This window comes from Meleagris gallopavo, chromosome 23 (genome assembly GCF_000146605.3).
Source record: "Meleagris gallopavo isolate NT-WF06-2002-E0010 breed Aviagen turkey brand Nicholas breeding stock chromosome 23, Turkey_5.1, whole genome shotgun sequence".
NCBI lineage: Eukaryota > Metazoa > Chordata > Aves > Galliformes > Phasianidae > Meleagris > Meleagris gallopavo.
The window spans coordinates 6021315-6040436 of NC_015033.2; the positions used below are offsets into that span (position 1 = coordinate 6021315).

Here is a 19122-nt window from a genome sequence, read left to right on the forward strand (position 1 = left end):
ATTTCCACGATAAGATAAACCCTTCTGATACAGATGTTAGGAATTTGTCCTTCATGCCAGGGCACAGGAGGGAGAGAAAACCTCCTCTGCAGTGGTAATTACTGTTATGTATTAAAGGCAGAAGCTGCCCTTTCTGATTCAGCTGTCCTGTTCAAGCCCCATGTTAGAGGTAACTACAGCCAAGACCCTCCTACAGAGCAGTCTTCAGATCTCCAAAGCTGGAAGCACAGTGCAGAATGCAGAGCTCCTACCCAATTGCATGAAGCAGCCTCTGAGTGGTAACATTTGGAGGCACTTAAGGCTTGGAGCAAAATGAAGGATTTAATCAGCATGTTAGTAATGCAATATGCAATTTTAATCAGTCCAGATGGCTCAACAAGCTCTTGATGTTTTGAACAGATTAGTTAATTAAAATAACCATCGAGGGTCTCATGGACTGGTTGTTAAGATGCTCTCCCCAAAAGTACAAATCTTTTACTGCCCCACAGCAGCGCTTGGTGCTAAAGAAGGAAATAAGCACAGCATTGGACAAGGTGGAGAGAAACAAGAATGCAACAGACTGGCTGGGAAGGGGTGCTGGATCTCTTGGTTTGCTGTGTTCTGAAACCCCTACAGCCGTTACAATCGACCTGTGGTGGTCAGTGCTTGGGATAGAAGTGGCACTGAGTGACATGACATAAAGTGGTCATAGGCATGGGCTGAGGGCTGAACTAGATGATCTTAGTGGTTGGAATCTTACTGAACCATCACCAACAGAACAGCAAGCAACATTCCTTGCTATTTCCAAGCTGTGAAGGCATCCTAGTGGGAAAACTGAGCAATTCTACCTCTCAAAAGCTTGTTTCCATCTGCTGTCCAAAGAGCTGAATGCTTCTGCTGGGTGTGCTGGGAACTTCTACATTGCAATGAACAATAAAATCTTTAAAGAGAAATAAACAATTGCTTGATTCTTTGTCAGAACAAAGTGCAGGAGGAACATCAAAACAAAAGGAATGGAAAAGTGCTCTTGTAACCACAGCAAACAAATTATGCTTGTTATAAGGAAATGAAAACAGTGAGTAAGGTTTATCACTGTGCTAAGGTGACTTCTCCCCTCTTGTAACCGATGCTGCTTTGAGTCACTGGAGGACACAACCCAAATATTTATACCACCAATTTGGTACAATTTGATTACAGACAATAGCAGCATTCAGGTGGATCTATCAGTCAGCTGAAGGAGCCATCAATTCACAGAGCGATGGAAAGATTTTCAATTTAACGTCAAGAGTTTCCTCATTTTGGCATCATCAGTGAATGATTTACAGGATTTCCTTCTGACAAATACAATTTTAAGGGAAGAAACTCAACTGCCTCTATTTCTTCTTTCCAAAAATCCTCAGTCATGGATACTGCCTCAAAATCCATGCAGCTTTCTGCTTCCATATGGTCAAGGTCTGGCTGATGGCAGGGCTCCCAAGCTATGCTGGTTGTCAATTAAAATGCAGACACCTTTGCCAAGCTGGCAGGCTCAGAGTTCCTCCCACTTGTCAGAGTGCTGGGCGTACCCTGCTTGATAGATGACATTTGGTTTTGCCAAAATTTCCTGTTTTCCCCAGTGTTTTCTGGAAGCTCATGGCAAAGACCTAGCAACCTCACACTGCTCAGCCAGAGGAATGGTGCTGCAGTTGGAGTGCATGCAAAAGCCAGTGGAAGAGTGGATTCCCATCATGAGAACCATCAGAACATCAAGCAAACCTTGAAAGAGGCTGTGACTGGCTTGAGTTACCACAGAAACACAATTCTCCAATGGAAACACAATTCTCTTTGGAAACAATGTTCTCCTGAAGAGAGGACAGTGAACATGACCAGTAATTCAGAAGCTGGAATGTAAATGGATTAATAAAAAACGTAGATTTGACATCTGCAACAAGTTATATTTGTGGAAAACTTTGTGGAGCTGAAGTTATTTTGAAAAGACTCTCAATGTCTCTTCCATTATTCCTCTTCAATGTTTCTATTCCTGCTCTGAATAACTGATGGAATAAAGATCAGAGCATGATTCAGCCAGAGGTAATAGGCTTTGCTTCTAAGCCATCCCTTTGCACAATTGCAATTCTTGTGAATTGAATAATTCACCGGCTCGACTGGTAAAAGTTCTGCTCTAATTTCTGTGACACTTCTTGAGCAAGACAGTTTTTACAAGCAATCATCTTTCAGCCACAACTCATCGATCAAATCATTCTCACCGCTGTAACCGCGGGCTCCGTTTCACACCAATGCCACAACTTTCACCCGTGGTTTTTTCCACCAAACTTTGATACGTTTTGTGGGAACACATCGATGTTGGCAGTTCTGGGTGAGCACTGTTTTTCTGTTTGGAGATGTGCACTGCTGAGAAATTCACAGAGCTTTCATCTCAACCCACCTCTACCAGTTCCAAGAACACTGTGATGGAGAGCTTTAACTACGTGCTGTGTGAACACTGAGTCTTTCCAGCCATATCACTATCACTAAACATGCCACTTACTCTTACAGTGGCTATAATCAAATACTTATCTGACTGTGCTAAGTCAAGTAGAAGGTATTTAAATTAGATGGTATAAGGAATATCTTAAAGGCCTGGAATACCCCATGCATGTAATTATAGCTGGGAAATGGTTTGAACATAATCTCTTAGACCTCAGAGGAAAAGAGATGCCCCGAAATAAAGGCTGGATTAATGTACTGAAGCATCTGGAAGACCCAGAAATCTGACATCATAAACTATAGCAGTCCACCAGCTATCCAACACTGATCAAGTCAGGATGATGGAGAAGTTTTAGAAGAGCTCAGTTGCTGCAAATGAGGACTCTGAGATGAGATGAAGTCTCCATATCCGGATGGTGTAACAGTGTCTGCCTGCAGCAGGGGAAGACTCCTCCCCTGTGACTCTGACAAAGACCCATCACCCTTCCTCTCTCCTTCTTCCTCCAGGAATACACGAGATCTGGAAGTCAAAGGTTACCAAAACAGACCAGATTTTCAGCTTCATGGAATGAGATCAGTTTTTACCAGCTAAGCTCCGGGTTGCAGAGCACGCTTCAGCATTCTCTGAAGGGCATGCCCAGCTCCTCCTCTTCCTTACCTGCCTGTAGCACAGGTAACATCTCTTACCAAATCTCAGACCAGGAAACCAAATCATGACTTATGCTCAATGTACAGGAAATAAGCATGGACCTGGCCAGTTCCAATGAGTTGGAATGAGTTCTTGCTGCACCATTCGCTAAATGACTTTTCCTGCAGCTCCTGTCCTGTGTCTCATCTCAGACTGCTCAAAAAGACTCATCATTTATGAGACTTGTACTGATCCCAAGCACTTACTCTGAGGCAATGGCTCACATCTCCCTCTGCTCCCATTTTGCTGATGGAAATGACTGTACGTACTGAAAGGAAGAAATGATATGGTGGCTGAAGAGTGATAATAGCTTTCAAGATAACGCCTGGGTTACGAGGGCATAACTCTCCTCCTTACATCACAACACCCACTTCTGCACTGCCAGAAATCAAACTGCCCTCTCTCTTTTAGCGGGTCATTCAGTGAGGGCTGTGCTACTTTAGTGTCATCCTCCCGGTGCAGATAACAGCCTCTTGTCCTTACTGTCTCCCATGCCAGACTGAAACTTTGGATGGGTGGCTTTAAGACATGGGTTCAACCACCAGCAGGTAGGACACAGGAAACAGGAAGCTAAATTCTCCTAAATCCACCTGGCTGTACTTTGTGTAGCCACTCTTCCAGAATCAAACATTATTAACATGACTTAGGGAAAACTGCTACTGCTTTCACTGGCAGTTTTCCTTGTGTAGTGGCTGTGTGATTGGGATGGCTGCTTGCAAAATCTACAGCTACAAACCTGTTCACTATGAACCTGTCAAGAACAGAGTCTTCACTGTCTGCCTTTATGAGAACGAATTTTTATAGGGTACTTCAAAATGGTTCTCTTTGCCTTTTAGGAGCAGCTAAATATCCCCTGCCTTCCAAGGGGTACATCAAGATTAAGCAGTGCATCTGTGATGGAGCAAGGAGGGACACCACCCTTTGAGTTTTCATCTGCCACAAAGGGAAAACAAACTGCAAGTTATTAATGGCTCAATTTGCACTTTTTTGGAGAAAGACTTTCAGTTCCTTCCTCTGTTTCAATACATTATCAGTGCCCACTGCTTGAATTCTAAAGATAAAATGTATTTAACATGTATTTGATATACGATTTGATTGTCAGAGCTCCCAAATGTGTTCAACAGCAAGAGACACCACTGAAAACTAAGGCCTGACAACTTCAGGGCTGCAGGGACACATGAAGAGGAAGAAATCATCTTTGTGAGCTTTTATATCCCAGTGCAGCCCAAAGAATAGAGGAACATACCCCTTACAGCCTAGCAAACAACTAGACTTGTCTTCACAAAGACTTGCACATCCTTCTGGGAAGAAATCATCATCAAACTTGGCCACCAAAGAACTGCTCCAGCACCACCACCAATAGCACTTCCCTTCTGCCAGCTGACAAAGGGATGAGAAGATAAGAAACACATATTTGGGATGCTGAATCGGTTGAGAAGAAAACCTTGTGAGACTAAAGAGGAGACACTAAGGAATTATTTCAGGGGAGATCAGTTCCCTGTAACACTGTGAAGAGGACTGGATATGTCTGCCTTCCTGTATGCAGATGTGAGAGAACACTCTGCAGGAGCCACTGTCTGAAGCCAAGTTCTGCACCTCACTGTTGCTCTTCTGATCCTCTTCATTCCTGTCAGCACGAGAGGTGGCACTGCTCATATGAAACAAGTGGAATAAGGGTATAACAAGAACAGGCAACCTTTTGCATTTCCAACTCCCCTGTGTTCTTAATTAACCCACATTTTGTAACCACAATTAGTTCTTTGCTTCAAGTCTTGAGAATACTAGAAATAAAAAAAACAAACAACAGTTTAAAGTCTTTTTGTGGAAACACCTGAACCACGGAAGTGCCAAATCAATTGGATTTCACAAGATTCAGACTTGTCATCTGCTTCTGGTATTTCTGTACCTGGCTGGCTGAAGGCCAGACTGTTTGGAGTCTGTTTGCATTCCCTTCTAACAGGAACACTAAGCTCCTCTTCTGAGAGCGCTTTTGGAAGAGAGATCAGTTATTCCTGTTTTTCAATTGCTGTCACAAAGACAGCTTCCCCAGCGCTCAGTTCCCACAGCAAAGAACGGGTAGAAAGCTTTTGAGGTGGCTCACCGGGAAGAAGCAAAGGTGTGCCAAGGTAAGACATGGACTGTTCTATAAACGAGCTCTGCTGTTTTGCCTTCTGTCATGCAGAGATGCTGTGGGAGAACACGGCTGTGAGCACATTTTGCTGCTACGTACTGTTACAGCAACTGCTTTAGAGATAAAAAAAAAGTACTTGTGTCTGTGAGCTGTACAAACCACAGCTCCATCCAGCTGTGTGCTTCAGCAAGGAGGGGTTTAATCTCAGGTGGCGTTTCTGTTGTTCCCTTTATAGGAATTTATGAGTTCCAGCATGATTTGAGCAGCTGCCATTCACACACCATGTCAATGAAAAGCACAAAAAGGAGAATTTAGCTGCCAACATGCTCTCTAGCAGATTTCCAGCCATGCATTCCTATTGCCCCAAGCTTGAGAGTTCATCCCTGATTTCTGCTGCAGTAGAACTGCCCAGAGGAACAGAAGCACTCATTCCTGACTTGTGAGCTTCTGTGAAAATGCTCTGCCTGCATTCTGACACTGAGCAGTGCTGCAGTATTCAAATGTTAATGCAAAATGTAATCTACAATATCCCACTTGAACAAACAGCAATCAATCTAACACTTTACAGCTCAATTACTTCCTTGGTATCCCTAACAGGTGCTGTCAAATAAATCCACTGAACAAATCAGTCCCATTGTAACCATTAGGAAGGCTTTTATAACTCCATTTGCTGAGTGGGAGAACATCCTTCATTTTTTTTAGACAGACAGAAAAAAACCAACACATACTAATCAAGAGAGACACGCCAGAAATGCCTCACAGGTGAACTGGTGTTCAGAGCGAGGTCTCCTAGTCCACCACTCATTTGAAGATTGTGATGCAAACAGAACCAATCTCTTTGGGCCCAAACTATTGTTCATCCTGGACATACCATGAGATGATGAAATACTGAAGCTGTCTGTACAATACTTTCACACTCAGGACCCTGCATCACCCAAGCTTTATTTCTCTATCACTGCTCATCCCTCCCTCTCCCTGGTTGCGTTTCAGTGGGACCTGAAGGGATTCATTGTTGCAGCTGTCCTTGCTGAAGGTCCCTCAGCAGATGGGTGGCTGTGCAGCCACTCTTTGCAGGTCTTTTCAGGTCCTTTGCAGAGCCCCAGGGTGGTCTGTGAGGGTTGAGGGCAGAAACAGAAATGAAGGCATGACAGATAAGCTCATCCCAGTGCCTGCTCATTGTGCTGAAAAGCAGGCAATTAACGATCATCATTATTGTTCCTCAAAAGCAGTGAGAGCTTAATTGAAAAGCACTCTTGATTTTAGATGCTTAATTTCCACTGAAGCTGAGAATGAACTGTATTTTTCTGGTGATCTCAGGATGCATCCGAGACCTCTGCAATCCCAGCAAGCCAAACTCTTCCAAGTACAGCCAAGCACCCTCACTGGAGACACCGCATCAAGCTGTCTCCTCATTAGCAGCTCTATCTCTGTGGGCTGTGAATGTGCCCATTTCTCAAGTCATTCTATTTATTCTTAATGTTTTGAGAGCCAAAGCTCAAAGAGAAAAACTCGTAAGGGGAAGCAGCAAAGTAATAGGCTCCAGTGAATTACCCCACAGCAGAAGGCACTCACCATGGAACACTTCTCAGGCAACACTATCTACTAACAATGGAGTCTGCATCACTTCAGGACCTTTCTCAAATCAGATGTGTGTTGTGGGTTATAAATCTTTCTGCATAAGACATCTAAACGAAAGGAAACTCCAAATATTTTATGGAATTAGGTTTAAAAAAAAGAAAAAAAGAAAAAGCCTTTACTGGGAAACTGAATCCTACAGAGGCCTCTTAGTCCTCCTTTACTTGAGCCATTACACTCCATTTCTCTGCAATGTGCACCAGAATGACAAGCTCTCTGCAAGGCAGATACCTGATTTACATGCATAAATAAGAATATGCATTGCCATGGGTGTACAGTGCCTCCCTCTTCCATCTTCTCTATTTCTGTAGAAAAATCAGGAGGATGTTCTGTTAGGCAGGGTACTGAGCTTGATGGATAGTAGTCTGAACTACTGTAGATGTTCTTATGTTTTGTTTCCTCTACCAGAAAGACAGATTTTTTTTCTTTAGTAAAGGAGATTTCTTGTATTCTGCAATTTATAGAAAACATCTCTCTATATTTCTCTTATGCAACTGCACTATATTTGCAGCAAGATCCATCCTTGCTTACTCGTCACTTTTTACACAGAGCTTCTGAATATTTCCTTCCCCTTCTTGCTCTCTCTTTTTACTTTTAAAATGTTCATCAGAACACACTGAGTTTCTTTTCATAAAGCTCCATGCTCTGGAAAATGGATCAAGAGAATGACACTTACTTAATACAGGTTTTCCCCGCTGTGGGAATTGCTCTTTTTTTCCCCCCAGTGCTTTGCAGTAAGATTAAAGAAGTGAAAGTGTCAGCTCTTTCTGAAGTGAGAACAGTGCTGGGATTGTCTGCTGGCACCAGGCAGCACAGACACAGATGCACAACAGCAGAAGATCAGCAGATAGCAGCTCTGCAGCCATGATTCATTTAGCTGAATGGTAAATGGTTCCTTTGGGGAAGAATGGAGAGGCTGCGGGCAGGGTCAGGTCTGCAGGACTCCAGGGGGTTTGAGGGTCAGAAAGCAAAAGGTCAACAGAAAGAGGGGCTCTGAAGGGAGGAGAGCAACCTGGACTAACTTAACAGGAAACATCACCTCAGTGTCATCACTGTTTGGCTTCTTCAGCCATTTATCTTTTAACCAACAGATGCTTGCAAGTGACTGATGACAATCCCAGGGATAGTGAAAAAAATGAATGTGGGAGTGTGTGGAAATGCTAACCAAGGTAACCCAGGAAAGTGCAAAGATTCCAGAACAGCTACAATGCTGGACCAATGTTAAAAGGTTCTACCATACTACTTCCTTCTGGAAGGCCCACATTTTGGTCTGTGAAGTTCTTATTTTATCTGTATGGCATTGAGCTCTGTATTTTCTGGCAAGAGCTCATAGCTCAGTTATAATGAATGAAACGAGTTGGTAACAGTTGGGTATTTATAGGCTCAGCAGGCTGGTTCTCAAAAAATCTGAAAGAATTTAAAAGTGCCTTTGGCTCCAGAGCAACACTGACAGTGCTACCAGCTTATGGGGACAGGCAGGAGGGATCACAGCAGGAAGAATGATGACAGATGTGCCCTGAGCTTTGTGCTGAGCATCCTCCAGTCCAGTCTGCAGAGTAAAAGATGAGCTGAATCATTAAGATATGGGAAAACAAGATTGCATGCCCAAGATTCCAGTGATTATGAACACAGAAGCTAAGTTCTGCATGGTCTGCTCTGTAAGAGTTCACTCATGAGTAACGATGAGGCATTGAGATCATTAGTTTGCTTACGATAATCAAGTTCAATACTGCTAATCATTAATGACAGCCTTGAGGAAGCTAAGTGTCTCCCACGCACACAGGTGAAACAGGTGAAGCAACACTTCCTGCTTCCCAAAAACACTTACTGCAAAACACAGCAGCCTCGCAGCCTAGCAAACCAGCAAACTGCTACCACAGAGCTGTCAGTGCAAGCTGCCTCTTGCACCAGGGTCATTGTGGCCCAGGACCAAGGTACAAGGGTATGCAATTGTTCTCGTGTGAACTGGCACTGTGCTGGAGGAGCCATCCAGATAAGGCTGCAGGCTGCACCTGCTCTGCTGCCATGCGTTGGAGCTACACGTTCCCCAGCTGCTGACCTACCTTCCCAGTACCACACTTTCTCCTGATCAATGAGTGTGAGGGCAGATGGGAAAAGTGAGACTAGAAGTAGTACTTACTACAGATGAAAGGTCCATGTTTACCATCCTCCTGTCGTCTAGCTTGACTGGCTGGAGGCCAGCAACATTTAGCTGGACAGAAGAGGTTCTGTATACAAATCCCAGCAGCCAGTCCCCCCTAGGAGTAGAGCAAAAGAAGAGTGTGAATAAATCCTGTTGCTAAACTTGCACAACATGTGACTACACAGAGCATAGGGAGAACAGAGGGGCTGGGAAGCACAGTCTAGTCTGGAGCAATGCCCATTGCAGCTTTGTCAGACACAGGAATCAGAGCAGTTGCCAAAATCAGGACAGACTCCTGGGAGGTAAGAGTGTGAGTCTTAGTTAAATCCTGATTTGGGGATGCAGTCTCATTACACTCAGTGAGTTTAAAAATCTGACCCTTTCTGTATTTGCCTGGAGACTGCAATACATTCACATTTACTCTTTTTAATGCACAAATAGGTTGAAGTTCTCCAGGCTCCAGAGAGCTGTAAATGTGATGAGGCCAACGATATCAACGCTGCTGACACAGACATGGGCTGTGAAGCTCCTCAGTGTGCTCCTGATTTATAGGTACTGTATAAATATGTAGTTCCAATGACAATACTAGGAAGGGTCTGTTTCCACTGTAAAGCATTGCTGTAAGTCATTGTGGCAGTATCAGGGTAGGCTACAGGATGAAGAGAGGAGGTGATACATCCTTTGGAAATACAACACTTGTTCTGTGCAGAACCCGGGTACCTAAACATCACTACAGTCTGTGGGGCAGATTTAAGCTGGATGTGAGGGGTGTGCAGACTCTGGGAGGGCAGCAGATGAGGCTGCCCTTTCACTGCAAAATGCTGTGAGCTAAAAGTCAGGAGTCAAGTCTACACAGAGCTCTGCAAAATCTCTGCAGCACATCCACACTGCGTTACAGTCACTTTTTTATCTGTCACCCCATGGCTGGCTTTTTTTGACATGCTCAATGAGTCTTAACTAATTTGGTTAAGGTTTTCCACTAGGAATTTGTAACCTTGCTGTGAAATCAAGGGGGACAGCCCTGACAGCTGGCTTTCACTCCCTGGTTCCTTTCAGACTTCAAAGCTGGAAGAGATGAGCTGCAGCAGACTGAAGCTCAACAAATTATGTCCAAATCTGATCTTGCAGAAGTATTATTCATTGTACTTCATGTGAACTAAATATAGTTACTCCTGAAGTGACAGAACAAGGGCAAAATTTGTATGAGCAAGAGACAGAGTGATGAGATTCAGGTGGGGCTTTATCAAGAAATGTTTGTACAGTCCTTCTCTCATACCTAGAGAACCTCCCCTCGCTGCCCCTTGTGCCAACAGAGTAACATTCAAATTCAGCAGCTGAGAGCAAAGCAGAGAACTGATGCAGCTGAGTATTTCCTGCCAGTGTCCTCACCTGCTTCTTCCTACTTGTGGGCAGCGTGCTACAATTTTACACCTTTTTTCCTTCAATACTCAGTAGATGAGTAGACTAACTAAATTATTGCCTACACAAAGATAAGAACATACAATGTGCTCCACCAGCATATACAGGCTTTGAAACTGTAACAAAATGATTTCCTTTTTATTACAGCAAATGGATATGCTGAGCTTTTAGCACTGAAACAGATACTTGTTTAACACATGGAGGAAAAACATTTGCCAGGGCAAATGCAGCTCTGTGCAACAACTGCTGTAATTTATGGCTTCTTGGAGGAACACAGAAGCATTCCCAAGTCCCCAGTCACTAATCGACAGGAGGCAGCAATTGCTTTTTCCCTGTGTCAAATGAAGAAATATTTTAATGGTGTGCACATCCAGCATCCATAAAAAGTCCTGTGATCCAAAAGAGACAAAAGCAACATTTTTCAGCCTGACAGATGGGATTAATGATTTTTTGGGGGGTTATAATCTTGAATGCTCTTAAATCCTTTTATTTAGTTCTTCTTTGTAGATTAATATACTATGTTAGAAGTGCAGTAATGCATTAATTTCTCATCTTATACACATGTAATACATACACATGTGCATATGAAAAGGACCAACAGCATTTCAGCTGTCCTTGATCTGAGGGGTTGTGGCTCTAGAGCTGTCTTTACTCAGTTACATGTTCTTTGCTAATCTTCTTGCCCAGTTATTTCTCAATTTATTTTCCCATGCTCTTCCCTGCTTCATTCCTTCATTTTATTTTCCCTCTTCTAATTGTGCTGGTAAATGGTGCTCTTGTCACAATTATCTCCCGAAACAGAGTCATTAGATTTGGTACTGTCACTTGAATTCTTAATAGCTTTGCAACGCTGCTTCAGTTGCTTCCGGCCTCTGAATCTCCCTCTTCTCACCCAGCAGCTCTCACACCTCTGCACAGCACTTATCTGCACAGTTTTAAAGGCTGGCTTTAAGTTTCAAGGTAACCTTCCTATTCTTTCACATTCTTAGTAAATCTGTGACAGCTACTCCAGTTGGACCCCCTCTGAAGTGAAATTCTTTGTTCACGTGGACTACTTTGACCAGAAACAGTCTAGATATAGCAAGAACAGGACCTGTGTGTTGAGAACCTCTGCCTCCCAGTGTAAGTGTGCACCACAAATAAGCAAGAACTGGGGACAGAGCAGCCTTGAACTGTCTCCTGAAGACTGCCATCTTCAAATAATCTGAAGGAGAGACCTCTGGAGAGGAGAGACGCAGGCACTGCTCAATAGTGGACTCACCAGCTGAACAAACATGTGCTCACGAAACATTTATAAGGGATAGAATCCCTTACAGAATCATTTCAAAGTGACACTAGAATAGTGAAGCAGGGCACTGTGTGCATACAGACCTGCAGTAACCATTTATGATCCTGCCTGACACCACTCTTGTGATTGCCTTCCAGTACTTGGCCTCTCCCTCCACTGGAGCTCCCAGCAGGACCACATCTTCAATGATCCCTTGGGAGTCTGTTAAGGTGAAAGCAGAACAGTTCAAGTTTAAAAGACAGATCAGACAGCGTCTGCCAACCATCAAACTAGTTTGATTTTCTTAAGAGGTACCTACATGCACAGGGCACCATTTGCTGAATAGGCATGTTGACTTATGTAGTACGAGGGCTGCTCCAAAAGTAATGCCTCCTGTGTTATTCTGTTGGCCCATGACATCAGAGGCAAATGTTGGGGATATGGTAGTAGAAGTTAAACCTTCTACCAATATCCCATTACAATTTGTTACTGTGCAACAGATGGCAGCAGAGGGGCAGCCTGACAGAGTGGCATCCGATATGGAGTTGTGTATGGAGCTGAATATCTCCTTTAATGCATTGGAAACAATGGTGGCAATGTTGGAATATTGCAAAGTTTGCACCAGGTGGATCCCATAAATACTCACATGGGAAGAGAAAGAACATCATACGCAGGTTTACCAGCACCCAGTGAATCAAAATGAAGCTGAAGGAGCTGAACATGAATCGCACAATTATGGGTGATGTGGTGCTGAAGATGCATAGCTAATAAATTTGCTCTATCAAATAGTGTTTCTGTGCTCTTTGCAGTTGTGTTTTCCATGGAAATAAACAGAAGGCATTAGTTTTGGAGCGACCCACATAAATCTTCCTCTCTTATGTGACAGCTGCAGCTGGGAAATTTCAGTAGAAATGACAAAATGAAAAATATCGGGCAGCTCTGCAACAGTCCTAAATTAAAATTTAAATATTAATGTGCTTTCCCACTCCTGCCATCTGAAGACAAGAAGAGACAGCCTCAGTCTAGACACTATTCAGGACATGCAGGGACCTTATTTAGGTCTCTTTCAGTTAGACTTCTGTGCAGATACAGGCTTGAAAACAGGGAAAGAGACTCTTAAACAATATATTAATATACATTCCTAACTCTTCTTTGTAAGGAGACATCAAGCACCTGATGTAGTAGTTAAGTGACATTGAGCCCTGCAGTCTCAGGAGCCTCATGGGCACGCTGTGCTGAATCAATACTTTCCAGCTGAGACCAGCGTTCACAAGACATGAGCTGAACTATTTTCGAGCTGGTGTCTGCAGTTCGTAAAATAATACGCTGAAAATTTCTGGGAAGTGAAGGTAAGAGTGCACCACTACAAGCTATGATGGAGAGGTGATGCCTGGCTAGGCTTTTTAAATAGAAATCAACTGGTTTCTTTTCCCTAATAGCACTAAAAACTTGGAGCTCCTTGCAGTGCCTGCATCTTTCTCGACACAGTGTAAATCCCAGCACCTGACAACAGTCCAAAAGAGCTCTCTTGGTATTATTTCTTATTGCAAAGAAAATTTTGCACCAATCAAGAGAACAGCAAAGAGCAATTCAATTTTGTTAGTGTAATCTGTGAGCAATAAAGTCCTGTGTTTCCACAGTCATGGGCAATGAAAAGGAAACCCAGTGCCTGTTCAGGGAGCTTGCTCCAACCGAGGTACTAAATTCCACGGCCACAATGTGAGCCAACTGAATAAACAAACAGCCAGCTCACCAGGATCTTGGACATTTGGGGAAGGTGTTGGAAGCTTTTTTTTTTTTCCTCCAGTCCTTTGCACAGCTTATTTTGTGCTCAGAAGAAAAAGACGTTCAGCTTTGGCTGAAAAATACCCATTTTCTTTCAATGCTGACAGAAATCTGAGAACAGATCACTGACCTATGTGGTTGCTGGTGCTCCTTATAAATTAAATGTATTTCACAGTTTGCAAATCTTTTATACTGATGGAGAAAAACAAAGTCTGCATAAAGCAGGAAAATAAAAATACAAAAAACAGTTACTGATGGGAAAAGATTGCTAACTGATAAGATTATTTGCCTGGTAAAGGTGTGGAAGATCCAGGCAGGAGGCTGTAACCAGTTTTCAGGAGCCAGGCTCTCCTGTGCCTTTAATACAAATCACTGAGCAAAGAGGAAACACCAGGTCAGTCCTCAGTGGAAAGAGAAGAGTGATGGAATTCAGGAATCACAATGAACAAATCAGAGTGATGGACTCCCTGTGCCATACCATTACTACATTACTACACCTCCGACTACAATGTCATCTTCTGGAAACTCAGCTCTGGCTTCCAAAGTCATTTGCAATGAAGGATCCCAAAGGTTATTTACCTGAATGGCAGAAGAGTGTTTTCTCTTAACGCACTTTGAATTTCTGCCATGGTCTTTCACTGAATAATCCATGATTAGCTATTTGTCCTCATAAATGCCACTGCCATCTGGATGCAAAAGGCTTTCTATTTCTTTTGTGTGAGACATCCAAGTCCAAACCAAAATCGGTCTCAGATGTCCCAGGTCTCAGCTTCATTCCTCCCGTGGCTTGCTCTGGAATGTGCATGTGAAGAACGCCTTGGCAATCTGCACCAAACATGCTGCTTTTCATCTCCCAAACAGCTCAGCTTTCATAATTCAATTAAGGAACTGAAAAATTAGTATACTGTGGGGAGCTGCTATGATCCATAATTACGATGCTTAGATTTCTTTAGAATAGCAGCCAGCTTTAAAGACCCCATATGATTTCCTTTCATGTATTACTTAGCTATGGTCCCATGTTATTCCAGTGAGAGATAGCAGACCTCTAAATAAAAGCCTGAAAATACTTCAGCCCTTAACATTCTTAAGACACAAAAAGAGTTGATCTGGAGCAGGATTAGGATCTGGATTCTGGCTTCAGTGTAACTTCATTAGGATCATTCTGGACTTGATTAGATTTACTCTGAGGACAGAATTCTGTATTTGAGGACTTTTGTCTTAACCCAGAAGTAAAGTTCTGGCATACAGCTGTCAAAAGAAAATATGTTGACCTCCTTTGTCCTCACCCGACACCATCCCCACCTTCCTGGACTTTACTGAACATTTTACTTCATAGAGCTCCTTATTTATGAGAGACTTTCTGTGAGCTGCACAGTTAATGAATCACATGAGCTACGTATGGGAAGGCAGGCTGCACGCACACACTCATACTGACTCAACTCCAAGATGCATTTCACATCAACTGATCATAATGATTTTATTCTTCTTCTCAAATTAAAAATAGAATCTATTAATAAACAGAAACACAAGGGTAATAAATTGACAGATGGTTTTATACTTGACTTCAGGGAAAAATTATCATGAAAATAGCAGATGACAGTGGCATTTCAATGACTTAAATGGAAGGGAGGACTGGTGGAATTAGATACAATAGTACAGAGAGCTGCCAATAAAGGCAAGGCGTCCTCTGCCAAGATCTCAGTGGCTCTGGGCAGCTCACAGATTGATCTAGTGGTCCAATGTCACAACATGTCAGGGTTGTTATTTACAGACTGGTGACCAAACCACGCTGTCAGCCACACTGGAGCACCTCTAATGAAGACTGTGGATTTAATCCATTGAACTGGTGGAACTGACAGGAGAATTGGGCCCCAAACGCATTTCAAAACCATTTTTTTAGGTTTCTGTGTGATTCTAAAAAACCTCAAGCTCTCTTGCAGAAGAACATTTCATTGGAAGGAAAATTTATCAGCAGTAAGGAAAATGAATAGAAAGAGGACCAGAAGGTGAGGCTTACCTTTCTCTTGAGCCATCTCCTGCAGGCAGAAGTAGATGACTCTGGCACCCAGACTGAAGCCAATCAGTGTGACAGGTCGCTTGCCCTAAAAACAAAAGAAAGGAGGAAAAGCCATAAAATGTTCCACTAGACCTGGAAAGAGAGACCAGCCACAGGCTTCCCAAGACCCTACACAGAGAGCGCTCATGCTGGTGCTTGGTCTTTTAAGCATGAGAGAGATTCTGCCAATTTCAAGGAGACTGTCCCTGAAGTTTTACACAGTTCAACATCCAGAATCTGTTATTCTGGATTTTTAATGGCTAGAAAATCAATTGAAAGAATCCAGTGATAAGATATTACTCAAACAGAAATCAAACAGATGCTCATTGTTTTGAAATTTCCAACAGAGAGCCAAATACGTGGAGCAAACTTTTTTGGAAATGTTTCAATAAACAGAAAAAGCAGCAGTAAATCAAAAATACTGAACACTTCTAGATTTGAGACTGAATGGCAGCAGCACTGTGTGGCTGTTATAAGAATGACATGTGGAAAGCTTTTATTTTGAACAACCTAATGAGATTTTCCTAAAGATCAAAGAGAGCTTAATCTCAGCAGCAATGGTCTTTGTGTGAACCAGGGAGCAGGTGTGTGATGGACTGCCCAGACATCATGCAAACTCGTGTAGGCTCTGCAGCACATTGGAACGTGTGTTTCCACAACAGTTACCACTTGAAAGGCAGTAACAAATGCCCCCAGCATAACAAGGGGCTTGTATGAAATAAAGCTTATTGCCTTTCCTGAGATTGTATTTTTATGAGAAATCAAGTTTGTTTCTACTCTGCTGTTTCACACTGTTATTGATGATGTGCAGGTTTGTGGCCATAGCTCTCACAGGGCCCCTCAATAACAGATTCTGGACTAGGATGCCTGTGAGGAACAAGTGGCCAGCAGCACACTGCCTCTCCCTGTGCCAGAGATAGCCCAGCAAAATCGGCAGGCCTTGGGGGGGCAGAAATGACTTTCATAAACCACCTCAGGGAGCCCTAATGATGTCCATCCCTTCTTTCAGGTGCCAGTCCATTCCTCTTCCCTGTTTTGGGTGTTGTATTTCACCTCTAGTTCAAGCTTGCATTTGTACATGTTTTTTTCTTACAAGTCTTTAACACCATGCTGCTCTTTCTTCCTTCCTTTTCCATTTGTGAATGCCCTCTGCTTTTCTCATTTTCCCTTTAGCTCATATCTTGCCTTTGTTTCACAGGTTTCCAACAGGAGCATGGAATTTACTAATAATTGTGCCTTTGCACTTACAAAGTACTTGTTGGAATCACCTGAATAGCAACATCTGTACGGATCTGTGCTCATGGCCACTTCCATACCAGTGCTCTGCAGCTGCAGCACAAGTGCATTTATCATGATGGGTCAGCATGTGCAATCCTTGCTTGTGTGCCTGATAAAAATGAAGGAAACTGCAAGCTACTGAGATCTCTTCCCCAGTTTAATTCCTCCCAAGAGAAGATATGTCAAAAAGAAGAAAAATCCAGCTCTTCTCTTTTTCTTTCTGTTTCAAAGGATTCTGTTAGCTGCCTGTCAGCACTGGATTTTCCTCCTTAACTCTGCAAGAATACTGCAAAGGCATTGTTATAATATTCCAGACTGAAGCCTGATGAAAGCTGGTGCAGTTATAGTTTAGGATCAATAAAAGTAGAGAGAAGCTGGATTCTTCAATTCAATTATTTTGTATGTGTTCTGGTATCATTTAGGCAAAAACAGGGCTCATGCTGCATGTAATGCTACAGGGTGTTCTCTTACACTGTTTTGTGCCCCTTAATTCACTGTGAGTACTTTAAACACTATGTATTCTCTCCTCCTTCCCACCTATCTTTCCTTCTGTGCTCAGATTTTCACTCAGTGAGCTGGCCTGCCAGTTTTATGGCATGTCATTTATGACCTGGATCACTCCTTCATTTAGGGAAGCTTTGGGTCAAATGGAATGAATCTTAGCAGGAGTTCTTTGATGAACTTGGGACTTTGTAATTTTCCTCAATTAACTAGATACATGCTGGTCACCTTCATGCATCTTTTTTTTTTATTATTTTTGTTTTTGTTTTTTATTTTTCATGTTCTTATTCATTTTCTTCCCTCGGGAAAGATATCTGTAATTTTCCCCCCATGGGCCAGATCGTTTCCTGACATTCTTTCTGGATAATTTCTAGCCAACTACCTGCTGTCGACTGAGCAGTATATGTGCTAGGTGCTTGCCTACTTCAGCAGACCGATGCAGACACACTCCCCAGGGGTTGTCAATGACATTGGCAACAGTCAAGAGTGAAGTTGGCCAAGTCAAGGCCGTAACAATACCTGCAACACAGAAAACAAACAGTGCAGCACAGTCACAAATCTGGATTGCTCTTAGGAAACATCAAAAGCAAGATGGTTCACTGAAGTTAAAAGCTAAACCTATGGCCTTTTGTCATTTTCAGTGCTTCTTTCTCAAGAGCTGGTCTGAGAAATGTTTTGCTAGACTAAAGATAAGAAAGAATCTGATGTTCTGATATGGAGGCAAACAGACACTATACATGAATGCAACCTGCATGTTTGAAAGGTTTGTGTAAAGCACTAAAATACAGTGTAATAATATAGAGAAATAAACACACATATGAAGAAAAGTGTTTCCAGCTGTAATTTTAAAAGAACAAGTCAATGACACAGAGGCAGAGCAATCCAGGAAAGCAATTCTGAATTACAGGTGTGGTAGAGAAGGTTCTCAGGCCACTTTTGCAGGGTGATGCCAATATGCCTTCCCTGAAATCCTCTCTGATCAGGAAAGCTCCTTTAAATAAACACCAACAGTGAAACTGTACGAACACAGATCCAGTACAATATGGGTTCTTACCTGACAAAACAGTGAATTTTAGGGCTTCCTGAGCCATCATGTTAACAAAACCATTCACCAGGGTATCCAGGGCACTGCCAAGCTCCATCAAGTACTTGGATTCCCAGGCCAGACAGTATTGCTCACTCGAATGCAGCATGCTGCTCCAAGGTGCTGTGAAGCTCCCTGAGAAAAGTTGCAGGCACTGAATTCATGTTCACAAAAAGCACAACAGTGGCTGACTCCTGGCAAGACAGCTCCAAAAAAAGAGCCAGAAAAGAACCTGCGGGGCACTGGAACATTCTGTGATAATCAGGAATTGCATTTAAAAATATTGTTAGATTTAGACTCCATCGTTCTACTATTTTACAATAAATTTTGGCTTTGTAAATAATCCCACAGTTTTAGCTGCTCTGGTAAAGTCTTCAGTGCAGACAGAGATACTGCATGCAGGCTGAGACTTCACGACCCACTCAAGTAGCTCAGAGCCTGCCAAGACAGATGGACACTGATGTCAATTACGTAGGTACTGAGGACATTCCTCCTATCCTCAGACATCAGGCCAAATCCTGCAGCTCCAACTTCTCATACAGACCAAAGGAGTGCCTGTTCAGAAAAAGATCAAGTGCTAATGGCTGTATGGACTGAGTCCAGAGGCATGGAAAATATGTAACATCTTTTCAAAATCTACCACGCAGCATCTTCCTAGCACTTTAGTTAGGCAGGCAAGAATTGCATTAG

The 19122-nt window shown here is 42.8% G+C and overlaps 1 protein-coding gene and 1 long non-coding RNA gene across 3 annotated transcripts in view; one reads left to right on the forward strand and one right to left on the reverse strand.

Moving 5' to 3' along the window:
- Window positions 1–19122, reverse strand: part of TMCO4 (transmembrane and coiled-coil domains 4) — a 38882-nt gene that overhangs the window by 3314 nt on the left and 16446 nt on the right. Inside the window, exons 9-14 of one of the 2 annotated variants that reach the window (XM_010722955.3) lie at window positions 18403–18567; window positions 17731–17867; window positions 15531–15615; window positions 11833–11950; window positions 9040–9157; window positions 5253–6373 (exon numbers count right to left, since the gene is read on the reverse strand). In XM_010722955.3, coding sequence (XP_010721257.1) covers window positions 6251–6373; window positions 9040–9157; window positions 11833–11950; window positions 15531–15615; window positions 17731–17867; window positions 18403–18567 — 746 coding nt within the window. In that variant the 3' untranslated portion in view covers window positions 5253–6250. Of the gene's footprint in view, window positions 1–5252; window positions 6374–9039; window positions 9158–11832; window positions 11951–15530; window positions 15616–17730; window positions 17868–18402; window positions 18568–19122 lie in introns of those variants that run through there. The other variant, XM_003212306.4, reaches the window with a different exon arrangement.
- Window positions 5180–16846, forward strand: LOC116217417. The gene is made up of 3 exons (XR_004161935.1): window positions 5180–5259; window positions 9484–9594; window positions 16768–16846. It is a non-coding gene; the product is annotated as an uncharacterized LOC116217417 (long non-coding RNA).